General features: G+C 27.8%; 1 protein-coding gene across 1 annotated transcript in view; it reads right to left on the bottom strand.

Moving 5' to 3' along the window:
• Positions 1-2825: 2825 nt before the first annotated feature.
• Positions 2826-13121, bottom strand: part of LOC111622458 (sodium- and chloride-dependent glycine transporter 1-like) — a 20672-nt gene continuing 10376 nt past the window's right edge. The window contains exons 10-17 of the mRNA XM_023364829.1: positions 12141-12244; positions 11916-12040; positions 11729-11841; positions 10999-11127; positions 10817-10916; positions 10597-10709; positions 3180-3353; positions 2826-3095 (exon numbers count right to left, since the gene is read on the bottom strand). Coding sequence (XP_023220597.1) covers positions 2970-3095; positions 3180-3353; positions 10597-10709; positions 10817-10916; positions 10999-11127; positions 11729-11841; positions 11916-12040; positions 12141-12244 — 984 coding nt within the window. The 3' untranslated portion in view covers positions 2826-2969. The remainder of the gene's footprint in view (positions 3096-3179; positions 3354-10596; positions 10710-10816; positions 10917-10998; positions 11128-11728; positions 11842-11915; positions 12041-12140; positions 12245-13121) is intronic.

Genomic DNA, 13121 nt, shown 5'->3' with positions numbered 1-13121 from the left:
GGTCAAGAAACTCTTTTATTGTATTTTCAATTCATATGCATTTCAAACTGGTTTCATTTTCCAGTTCTTCTTAAAGAGCACTGAAGAGAAACTGGAATATGAAACCAGTTCGAAATGCATATGAATTGAAAATACAATAAAAGAGTTTCTTGACCTGACTTGTAAGATAGTCTACCGAGAGAAATATTTTCGGATTAAAGAGACAACCATCCACTAATTAATTTTTTTTCTAAAATAAATTGTTTAACTTATTTTCGCCTTTCCTTCTATTCTTAGATTTTCAAACATTTTTAAGTTTGAAGATCTTTCATTTTTTTCTGCTTTTTAAGAAACGTTAGCAGTCGTAAAAAGTCTCGATACGTTTAGATCTTATTTCGAAGAACATTGTTTCTGAAATTCCAGTCTTGAGAATTTTGAGGTATTTAGTTGTAAGCTTGACGTTTTTGTTACGACGGCACATATAATCTGCACGAAAAAGAATATTTGTTCAGCACATTAGATGATAAGAATTTTAAATATTTCCAGATAGTAGCATTTGTAAGACGATCGTTTGACTCGCCAGGCTATGATTTTAACAAACAAGAATCATGTATAGATCAGACCTCCTGAATATAATATTACATATATTCTCATGAGATATAAATTTTCGGCTAACGCGCTATTTTTAAAAAACTGATCTATTGCGTTAGCCGAGTACCTGTATTTAATAAGTGAATCGATGTTATTTTCTAATCATATACAAGGTTCTAATCATATTCAAATTTTCATTTACTTATTTTTTTTTTATTATGTGTGGGTCCCGGGATTCTCATTCCAACAAACATTTTTTTTTTTTTTCGTTGTTGCAGGTTTTCTAATGTATATCTGACACGTATAAGAAATTAAAGATTTCACGGGAGTTCTGACTAAACATCACAAAATATATTATTTGTTACCTGGAGAAAGTTTTTCGTTGCATAGAAATCACAAGGAATAAATTTTTGTCTCTTGTGTTAGAAGTGTTTTGAGAGAGATCGCCAAGAGTTGCATTGCCTTATTCTATCAATTCAATCCAATCTGCCGACTTGACTTCGCCTCGAAATATTCTAGAGAAGTGTTCTTTTTTCTGAGGTTTTTTTTAATCGAGTTTTTTTTCTATTCATTAATTTGAGCCACGGATCGAACCTTATTGATAAATCTGAAACCAAGTGACACACCAATATTTTATGTCGTCCAAGATCTTGTGAGATTCGGTGTTTGCAATTGTAGTTGCAAGAATATAAATAAATATTCTCTCATCTTTATTCATTTCTGCTGCCAGTGCATCAGGTTTTGTAATTTCAGATCCTTAGGAGTTTTATACATCATGTAAATGAAGTAATCTATACTAATATAATAAAGATGTAGTGTTTGTATGTTAGTTTGTATGCAGCAGGTAATCTCCAAAACTACTCATCCGATTTCAAAAATTCTTTCACCAATATTTAGAATGGAACCTCAGGGTGGACATAGGCTGTCGAATACATGTCGAAATTACCCCATTGGGGGGAGAGGGACAGGATTAAGGCTTACTGTGAAAAACTTGGCTTCTATTATACCATTTTAGATGCGGGTTTTTGCGTTTTTGATTACGTTTTAATAGGGTACGTCAACAGAATGTACAGTAAGAAAGGATTTTTCGACATTCCCCCGCGGGGGAGAGGGACAGAATTAAGGCTTACTGTGAAAAACTTGGCTTCTATTATACTATTTTAGATGTGGGTTTTTTGCGTTTTTGATTACGTTTTAATAGGGTACGTCAACAGAATGTACACTAAAAAGAAATTTTTCGAAAAATTTTCTCTCAGGGGGGAAGTGTTATACATTTATAATAGATACATTTTGAGCCACAACAAGGCGTGGCGGGGTCTGCTAGTTCTAATAATAAAATAGATGCAGCAGATTTCTTATTGCCTAACCGTATAAATATTCGACTGCGAGTAATTATAATTATTATATAGGCCTATTATATTATAAAAACAAATTAAATATAATTAAGTTTAGATGAAAAAATATAAAAATAACTTAAAATCTGACGGTTGGCATTCTTCATTCCCACCGAAGAACACTTATCTTGCAAACTTTATCTTTTCTTAGATAGTCGGTTTAGTATATATTGTCGTTTAAAATCCAATAATAAATGCAATTAAAACACCGACCAAATATTGTCATTAAAATCTACTTGATTCTATTTCGAGACGTCGCCATCTTGAAATTACTAAGTTAGAAAAAATAATACGTTTGCTTCGACAACAAATAAGTTATAATTTTGTCAACACAGAAAACAATTATATATATATATATACAGCACATATTTTTTCTATTAATATATGAGGTTTATTTTTAAATAGACCTCATATATTAATAGATTAAAAATGAAAGTGAATACAAATAAGTTTCAACTAAATAGCACTATCAAAAATAAGCTATTCTCTTATCTGCGATTTCGTCCATCGGGTTCTATCCTAATTACATCTTCGGATCAAGGAAACTCTAATGGTAACATGTGCAACGTTTACATCAACACCATCGCAAACAATCTTGGCCCAAAACAAATCTAGTTTTTAATAATTTTTTTTAATTATGAAGATCCGAATCCTCAACAATTGTTTTATTTTAACCATTTTAATTTTACGTAGAAATATTTCAAAATTGTATTTTACGCAAGAATACTAAAACTGTGAAACAGTTCCTAAAACAGCGAAAATTCTTAAATTTTGACTTAATGTTTAAGAGTTAATATTTAAAAACATAAAAATTGAATATGTAACCTTAAATTGCCGCAATACTGTATTGCGTAAACATAATTTATTGTTATGTTAAAAATATTTAATGATACTGTATTTATTATACTGTACATTTAAATGTGCGAAATTTAAATATAAAATGATATGATTAAAACTACTGCTTTTTTGTTGACAAATGAAAGTTTAAATATTAAATAACATAATTCAAGATTTGGTTGCTATAACAGACAATTGGCCTTCCGAAGAGTATAAAGAATTGTCTTTTAGAACACCGTTTCGGTGAGAATTGTCGAACCATTCACTTGTAGGGCGTATCCACTTCTTCGCACGCTGTAAAATATATGCAAATTATAATTTAAGACTTAATAGATGTATGAAAATAATTCATTTTAAAAAAATATATTTTTTACTTACTTCTGAAAATGGCCGCTTTCGATGTTTAATAAATATTTCGTGAAAAATGCCTATAGGGATGCAAGCGATTGGAATTATTGCCATCATCCATCCGATTGCATTTGCCCAGGTGGGGAAAACATAATTTCCTAGCTCCAAAGGTTTATACTCAATCCAACTAAGTAACAGTATTAACTATTGGAAAAATAAGATAAATACAATCAATATGTTATTCTATTAAAAATAATTTAATTCTTAATTTATTGATGGTAGTATAAAGCTTTAAATTATTATGAAAATATGTTTTCATATTTCTGAGCGACAAATTACTTTGTATTTTGTTTTCGACTTTCATTCACTTGTTTTTATGCAATCAATCAGTATTAATTATTTCTTTGTCTCTATCATAATATTTTCTCTAATAGTACAACTAAATGTTATGAGTACATTTGTTGTGTGATGTTATATTAAACAATATTTTCTATGAAAATGATAGAGAATAATACGGTAATTACATGGTGAAAACGTAATATGAAATTACATCTTCCTATTCAGTAACAATAATAAAAAATAAATTTTAATTGGAATTCTGTATTCTAGTTTCCTTCAAAATAAGTTATGTCTAATCCCTATCCATCTCTACTGAAAAATTATAACTTTATAATCTTTTTTTAATATTTTGTAAAATCATTTAACCCTTGTTGAATTTTCTGAATAACCTTAGAAGCTGTAATTATACTTTGATAATTGAAAATTATCTATATTTGTGATTAATGTGCTTTTTGTACTAAACAATTTTAATTTTAGTAAATAAGATTTATTCTGATTTTTATTGGGAATTAAAAATGAATTAATAACAACATATTTATGACAAAAATTTAATTTCAAAATAGGATTTTATTTTTAAAAACTAACACACATTCAATAATTACGATAAATACATTTATAATCTTCGTTTAAATCATGTAATATAGCATATAGTTTAGATTTGTGAATTTAATTACGTTCAATAAATTAATAATAACCTAGCCTTGACAAGAATGAGAAAATGAAATGTTTTGTCTGGTTTTAGAAAAATTTATCTTTTACTTTTATATTTTTATATTTTATAACCATTCATATTTTTAATTTTTAAAACATATTAAAATATTGTTGAATAATATAAATTGAAAATAAATAACATCGAATAATACAATTTTTATGAAATTTTATTTTCTCTGTAGTTTGTTTTTTTCTAATTTTCGTTAGCATTTTAATCAAAAATTATCAACGTTTAACTAAATTATTTATTATTTTTATTGAAAGGTTTGCAAAGACTAGAAATATATTTTAAAAACATTTTTATTGCTTTTTTTAAATTCGTTTTGTAGCTGCATTTTTAGCTCATTTTTGTAATCATATTAATCGAAATCAAAACATAATTTCATTGTGATAACGTGTAATAAATTAACTGCGGAGAAAATCGCCTTAATTAATCTTTTTATTGATAAACAATCTTATCGGTGAAAATTATAAAGGATTTAAAAAACTTTTGGATATGATAAAACTTCAAACTTATAAATATTCTGCTTATTTTTTACTTGAAGCTAATAGTATGTAAGCTTACTTAAATGAAATTTATAATTATTGCAAAGTTCTAGTTTGCATAGATAAGATTTTTAGTTCTACTTAGTAATATTTATAAATTTCAAGTTAGTATATGTCGAGTGATGCATATCAACTAAGCATATACTTAAGTTATAATCTATTGTATATATACTTATCTATGTTCAAGTTTATATAAAAACTTTCATGTATCATAAACTAGATTACTGTGTGAAAAGTTGATGTAGTTATATATCGCATGTGCACGGAGCGGTAAAGAAGAAGGAAGTTGCGAACAAAGCTAAATAGAAGGGGAAAAGTAAAGAGATTTAACATAACCCCGATTTTTGATTAAATTTTCGTGTTATTAATGTTAAACCTTTGATATTAAGTAACGATTAAAAAATATAATCAAATGGTGAACTTTAGCATAGATATATCAATTAATCATAAAAATATTGTGTATATTAAATGTATACAGTACTGATAATTTGTTCAAATTAAAGTGATTTAGAATTAAGTAAAACAAAAATAATAACTTTATTCAATATATCATAATATTAAATAAAAAATGAATACTATATTAAATGAAAACGTTACTATTAAATATGGTTTTAATGTAGCATATTAAACCATTTTTCCATTTTTGATTCTTTCTGTCGTCTGAACGCTAACCCTTAAGACGGAATCTAAACTACAATATTATTATTTTGATTATTTTTCTGTTTTATATTTTGATAAAAACATAGATTTGATTTGTATAAAATAAATTTAATAGAATATAAAAAAGAAAAGTATAATTATTAAGCAATATTTTAAACAGAAATTATATCTATTACTCAACAAAAATAAGACTACATAACAAGTGTGTTGCTTATTGAATGATTATCATTTATCAATAAAGCTAACGAAAGACAAGTATATAAAAAAGTGTATCATCGCGAATGACGTTAGAATTATACAAACAAAAAATGATATGTGTATTAGATATCCCTTGACGATATCAATAATGTTTATAAAAGAGAAGGTCGAATTGATAAAGGAAAAAAGAAGCTACTATTAAAATACAAGAGAATATATGTATATACTTATCATTTAATTTAGCTATCGTTTAATATTAAATTTTTCGAAAATTAATTATAATAAATATATTGTTTTTCGTCTTACATTATTTATTTGGACATCGTCACAATGCTGGACTGTAATTTTTAATGATATTTTTAATTTATTTAATTAAAATATATGCTCTCCACCTCAATTTAGTAGTGGCTTGCTCCTGTACATCATACTTTTCCTTTAACAATAGAGTAGTGCCGGTCATCCATCTTACAGTTTTCAGGGAAAAAGTTTTGAGTTGAAATAACGTGACTTCCAGTTTACGTTAGAAGTTTGTATATAGTTGATCGGGACAGGAGGTCCCGATCAACTATATACAAACTTCTAACCTAATCTGTACAGTGAAGTCTATATTATTATTAATGTTGGTTTTCAGAATAGTAGCTATCTTGCAACAAATATCGCAAAAGAATTCATTAATTTATTAATGAGAGCCTACATCGCCTCTCAAGAGATTTGTAATATAGGAAAGATTAAGATTAACAGGATGAAAATAGTATGAGTGTCAAAGTCCAAATAAAAATAAAATTAAATATTTATTATAATCTGCTTCTGCAAAGCGTGGCGATTCCACTGACTATCCAAACACCATTGTCAAACTTCTAGGCTTACAGGAAAGCGGCGCTGAAAGTCCGACGTACACGTTTTCGCGTTTAAAACTTCGGCTTCAACCTTGCTAATTTTTCAATTCGAGATTTCTCGTCTCGTGAGAAATTCGTTTTAACATTGAGAAACAAAATTTANTTTAGTTTGTAGTAGTTATTAAGCAAGAAATGATTCAGAACAATAGTCTATTCGATAATTACTCACTTGAGAAAACTCTACACCAAAATTTGAATAATAATTGAAAATTTTGAGTGGAGAATTACATATTGGGAAGGTTTAAATAGCTTTAAAATGAACGAATTTGCCATTGAAACCAGTCATATAGTTATTAGTTAAACGGGATAGCTCATTTATTAGTAAATGATATAACCAATAATAATTAAAATTCGCCTAAAGTTTATTGGAAAGCAATTTTTCGTAATAAGTTATTTAGTAACTCAGACGTTCCCTTTATTCACTCAATATAACAAGTGTTAATTACAAGCCATCAACACACCACCCCTTCTCTTAAAATAAACTCGCCCAGTGTGATTAGTTCTCACATCAGAATGTGAAGACTACCAAAACTATCTTCAGCAAGATGTTTCTTCAAATAGTATTGAAAAAATAAACATTTATTCTTACATACAAGCATAATGTATTATAATGTATTTCCAAAGGAAGACAGAGAGAAGACATACAAGCGAAAATGTTATTATTCCAATGAAAAACATCTTATACAAATAAAATTTTCTTATACAAAAAAAAATTTCTTATACATTCTCATACAATATCTAAATAATTAGAGATAGAAGTTAATTTTAGATAAGAATTAATGCATTAACTCTAGGGCCTAAACTATCATTTCCTGCTCTTAACTGATTTGTATGAAGTAATTTCCTGATAAGTCCATTGAAAATCTGGGGTGAGTTCTGACTCTTTCAAACAGTAATTGTATTATTCGATTTAGGTATTATAATTTTCATAATAAATTCATTTTTTTTAACTTTTCGTTCTATGGACAATAAGATTTTTTTTAGCAAGCCCATTATGACCAGGTTCAGAATGGGGTCGCCAGGCGATGAGGGACGGGGTTCGATATATCTGAACGAATTACTTCCCGAAAAATTCTTGGGGTTTCTTGACCCGTCCCGATTCGATCTCGGATCCACCAGAGAGGTGTCCATCCTTCGGCCATCTGACTGTTTTGTTATAAATTCATTATGTATTAAATACAGTAAACCCTTGAAAAGTATGGAGTGAAGCTAGTTTAACTAGTCCGAGTTAGCAGGATGTTTCTCTGATGACGTGGAAAACGAGAACGTGGGTATATAGTACAATAATTTCTTACGATCAGCTCAATATAGAAGTTTTATTGAGCCGAGGTTATACAGCTGAATTTATTAAAGGAAATGAGCTCAAAAAATTTTATGACATTGTACGAGTTACTTAGATTTTACAAATACGTGAGCCATTCACAGCCTGGCACACGTATTTGTAAAATCTAACTGACTCATACAACATGGAATTCATATAAAACGAAAAAATCAACAGTGTTATAGGGGGGTCGACTGTATACAACAATTTACAGTCTTTACTAACTTACCGACCTAACATTTTAATTTGATAAATTACGAATAAAATAATTTTTAATAATTTTCACTTATTACAAGTTTACTAAAAACTCTTCAGTTATCCATATAAGTTTTGTATGTTTGCCACTAGAGTCGCCTCTATTTTATTACTACTACGAAAAATCGTTTGATTTATTTTTATTTATCGGTGACTTTTTATTAAAAAATTTAATAGTTTATTTTTATTTCATAATGTATTATTAAACGTTTTCTACCGTCTAATCTACATTTGAATATTATTCTGATACTCATTAAATTAATATTCTTGTCTAAAAATTTGTTAAAAGTACTATTTGTATTTATACAATGTCAAAGGCTTGAAGGTAACAAGCACCAACGACTACTTTTTTAACAATCAAACACACAAAAAGCATTTATATCAACCCGAACAACATTGATAATATAAAGAATGGCCTCAAAGAAACAGAAAATTTCTTTTCACCAAACAACCGATGTTTTGAAATGAAATAAAGATTATTTAACTACACTATTTGACTTTATAATAATGTACTGTACAGGTACACCTAGAAGTATGATATATATAATTTTTTAATTTACTAACATTTTAATTTGATAAATTACGAATAAAATAATTTTAAAAAATTTGTATATGCTTACATACAGTATATATATAAACGCTAGTAAGTAAATATATCTAGTTATCTAGTACTGTACTGTACATACATATATAATCTATAAAGTATGTATACATACATATTACGGCATTATTACAATATTATTACAGTAATACATTATTATTAGTTTTAATTATAGAATTATTTCAGTTAATTTTTAATGGCAATTATATAGCACAAATCCTGTTGTTGATGCACAATAGACATAATCATCACAGCAGGTTTGAGCTATATAAGTACTGTACAGCGTCCTCTGTTACATTGTGCATGTAGAGAGACAAACCAAAAGAGCGATATATCAGAAGGCGTGATATAATCGATATATCTATCCAATATTGGCTAAAGAGCTTTTTTATTTGGGAGGCAAAAAGCTATATACCAGAATGAGCGATATAACGAGAAGCTATTTCAATTTTCGCAAATAGGAATGCGCCAACTATGTAACGAATTCGGACATGGTCAAAAAAAAAAAAAAAAAAAAAAAGTAGGAACAACACTCTAACGCAGCATTTCTCAAAGTGGGCAATAACGCCCCCTTGTGGGCGATGAGTAAATCTAGGGGGCGCTAGAGGAAGGGTATTGAACGGTGACCAAAGGCAAAATTGGGGTCACTGAAAGCTGTTCCCTTTTCTCTGTTAAACTGATCAGAGAAACATTGCGTTTAATGATTTCCAGGTGTTAAGAACAATGTATGGTAAGGGCACAAGGTGTGAGATACATGGTAATATTCTTAGGAAAACTTTTCTAACTCTTTCTCACACAAGAGAAAATGGATTAGGAGGCGTTGAGTATAACTTTCTGGAACAAAGGGGACGGTGGATCGAAAAAGTTTGGGTATCACTGCCTAACGCGAACTACTATAATAATGCTTTTTTTAAATATACAATAATTCTAATATTTAAATGGAAAATTAATTACGTAGATTCTAAAGTAATTACGTTTTCATAGCTATTAATAAAGTTGTTGCATTATCAACTTTAACAAGTGGTTAGCCAAAAAGTAAATATTTACAAGCTTAGTGCTAACTATAAAAATATTAAAATTAAAATATAAATAAATTATCAATTACGATCATATTATAATTTTCATAATAAATTCATTTTTTTTAACTTTTCGTTCTATGGACAATAAGATTTTTTTTAGCAAGCCCATTATGACCAGGTTCAGAATGGGGTCGCCAGGCGATGAGGGACGGGGTTCGATATATCTGAACGAATTACTTCCCGAAAAATTCTTGGGGTTTCTTGACCCGTCCCGATTCGATCTCGGATCCACCAGAGAGGTGTCCATCCTTCGGCCATCTGACTGTTTTGTTATAAATTCATTATGTATTAAATACAGTAAACCCTTGAAAAGTATGGAGTGAAGCTAGTTTAACTAGTCCGAGTTAGCAGGATGTTTCTCTGATGACGTGGAAAACGAGAACGTGGGTATATAGTACAATAATTTCTTACGATCAGCTCAATATAGAAGTTTTATTGAGCCGAGGTTATACAGCTGAATTTATTAAAGGAAATGAGCTCAAAAAATTTTATGACATTGTACGAGTTACTTAGATTTTACAAATACGTGAGCCATTCACAGCCTGGCACACGTATTTGTAAAATCTAACTGACTCATACAACATGGAATTCATATAAAACGAAAAAATCAACAGTGTTATAGGGGGGTCGACTGTATACAACAATTTACAGTCTTTACTAACTTACCGACTACAGTAATATAATGCACGGTATCGCTAAGATTTTCGGGTATCTAAACACTCATTAGACCTAATTATAATTTTTCTATTGTCAAGAAATTTTAAATTACTGTTTCGAAAAAAAATTGTCCGAGTTAGCGAGGATTTATTATAAATATTATTATAAATACGTAAAAACTTACAGCAATTAAAGTTGGTGAAATGGTAACTAATGTGACTGTCAGATGACTTTTAATCCACCAATTTGGCACCCAGTCAACCATATGTTTAATATCAGAGAGAAAATTATTTATACCTAAAATTAAAAAAAAAGTAAAGAAAATTAATTTATTATGACGTTCATAGTAATAAACAAAATAAATTCGGAAACAAAAATTAATATAAGTTATTGTATACTCTTACCATATATGTAACCTACTATGATACATTCTACTAAACCAATAAATAAATATGGCCACCCTGCGGCATATGCATCCATTATTTCCAAAATATAAATACCACCCTAAAATTATTGAAATATATTAATATAATTATTTATAATTTTTTAACATTTTAAAATATATTACATGTAAATAACTACTTACTCTTGTTGTTAAAGGCAATCCTAGAAAAAATAAAATAATTCCAATAGAAATGACAACAAGAGGTTTCTTATCTCGAGTTTTTGGAAACTGATCAAACACTGCAGTTATGAGAGATTCCACCATAGAAAACTAAAATTAAACATAATCACTTTAATATAGTCTACCTAAATTTTAATTTATTATTTTTATAAATTATTTATTTTACTAAATAGTAAATAAGTTATAAGTTAAAGTACAATTATTTTGTATTAAATTACGATCCTCGCTTTTACGACTTAATTGGTTTCTGGAAAATTGTGGTTAAGCGAGGCATGGTATTTTTCATAGACGGTTTAGTATCCTAAATTACATTTATAATTCAATAAATCAAGTTGTCAAAAAGATACTTAAAAATGGTGTTTCATACAATTAAATAAAAAATTTATCAATATATTAGAGTAAAAGCGGAGAAGTGTAAAGTTAGAGGTCGTAAAGCGAGGCCTATACATTATATTCCTTTATAAAGTTGATTAAAATTCTATAACGATATTTTATAAACATTTTACTTTTAAAGATTCTTTTCGATTAAGATACTTTAAAATAATTTAATAAATAATCTAAGCGTAAAAATCAATTTTTGAATAAAAATTTATCCATAAAATTCTTATTTTTAATATAACTTTAATAACCTAACGTTTAAGCATATTAAAAATTAAAATATTCCATGATTGGACTATTTAATTAGACTAACCTGACTATCGATGCCCAGCAAAAACAGCATAAAGAAGAACAAAAGAGCCCAAAATACCGATCCTGGCATTTTGGAAATTCCTTCTGGATAAGCAATGAATGCAAGCCCATTATCTGTTCACACATAAAAGTAACATTAATGTAGAAATATAAATAAAAAAATAAGATTTAAACCAATATTTAATTACCGGATTTCACAACATCTGAAACGTTTTTTTGAAGTTGATTAGCAGTATAACCTAACATTGAAAAGACGACCAATCCACTAAAAATACTGGTTAACATATCGGCTATTCCGATTATCAGGACATCTCTTTAAATAATAAATAAAATAATAATAATCTTTAAAAATCAAGCATAAATAACAAGCTTCTTCAAACAACAATAAATAATAATAAATTAGGTTAACTTACTTAATTAAATTATTTTTGAAACGATTGTAACTGGCATAAGTTAACATTCCGCCTCCTCCAATACTGAATGAATAGAATACTTGAATGGCTGCAGCTTCCCAAACCTTAAAATAACAATAAAATTATCATATGATAAATTATCCTTTACAGTACAATAAATAAAGGTTTTTAAATTACCTTTATATCAGATAGTTTTGAAAAATCGGGTATCAAATAAAATTTGAGCCCTTCAGTAGCTCCTTCTAATGTTACTCCTCGAATGAATAATATAAAGAGGATAACATAAGGAAATGTAGCTGTGAAATAAACAACCTATGAAAATATTTAATAATTAGAAAATATTTCTCTTTAATTTGCAAATTGTAAATTAAAATAGAATTTTTAATACTTTTCCTGATGATTTAATTCCTTTAATTAATGAGATCACAACAACTATCCACGATACTAAAAGACATAAAGCGATCTTCCATTCTATAGATCCAATATCTTCGATTCCAGATGATATATTCAAAACGTAAAAACTAAAAACAAAAAATTAAACTATTTAAATAAATTATTTTTTTATGTTTTCGTACAATGCATAAAAATTATCAAATAAAACATTCGCTTAAAAAGGATTTACGCCTTCTAAATATTACCTACAAAAAAATTATAAAATATTTTAAAACAAAAGTAGAAAAATGTGTTGTATGTTTTCAAAGGTTCATAAAAAAAATTTTGGAGTAATTAATTTTTCAAATTTTGTAACTTAAAAATGTAAGTTGTAATATAAAATTCTAGAAATTAAGGGAATAATTGCGGGTGGGGTAACAAGAATATTACAGATGTAATGTTTTAATGTTGTAAATTATGCCAGATAAGTCTTAAGCTGATTATCCAAAAAGTTATCATTGCGAAACTTATTAATGTTTAATTAAGACTGATACGCTTAATTTACGATTAAAATGTTTCATAATTTTAATTTTGTCATTTTCTACGAAT

This window comes from Centruroides sculpturatus, unplaced genomic scaffold, assembly GCF_000671375.1.
Source record: "Centruroides sculpturatus isolate CEXI.00-Female unplaced genomic scaffold, Cexi_2.0 scaffold150, whole genome shotgun sequence".
NCBI classification, from domain to species: Eukaryota; Metazoa; Arthropoda; class Arachnida; order Scorpiones; family Buthidae; genus Centruroides; species Centruroides sculpturatus.
Note: the sequence above shows the minus strand (reverse complement) of the source record. Positions and strands in the feature narration are given on the sequence as shown.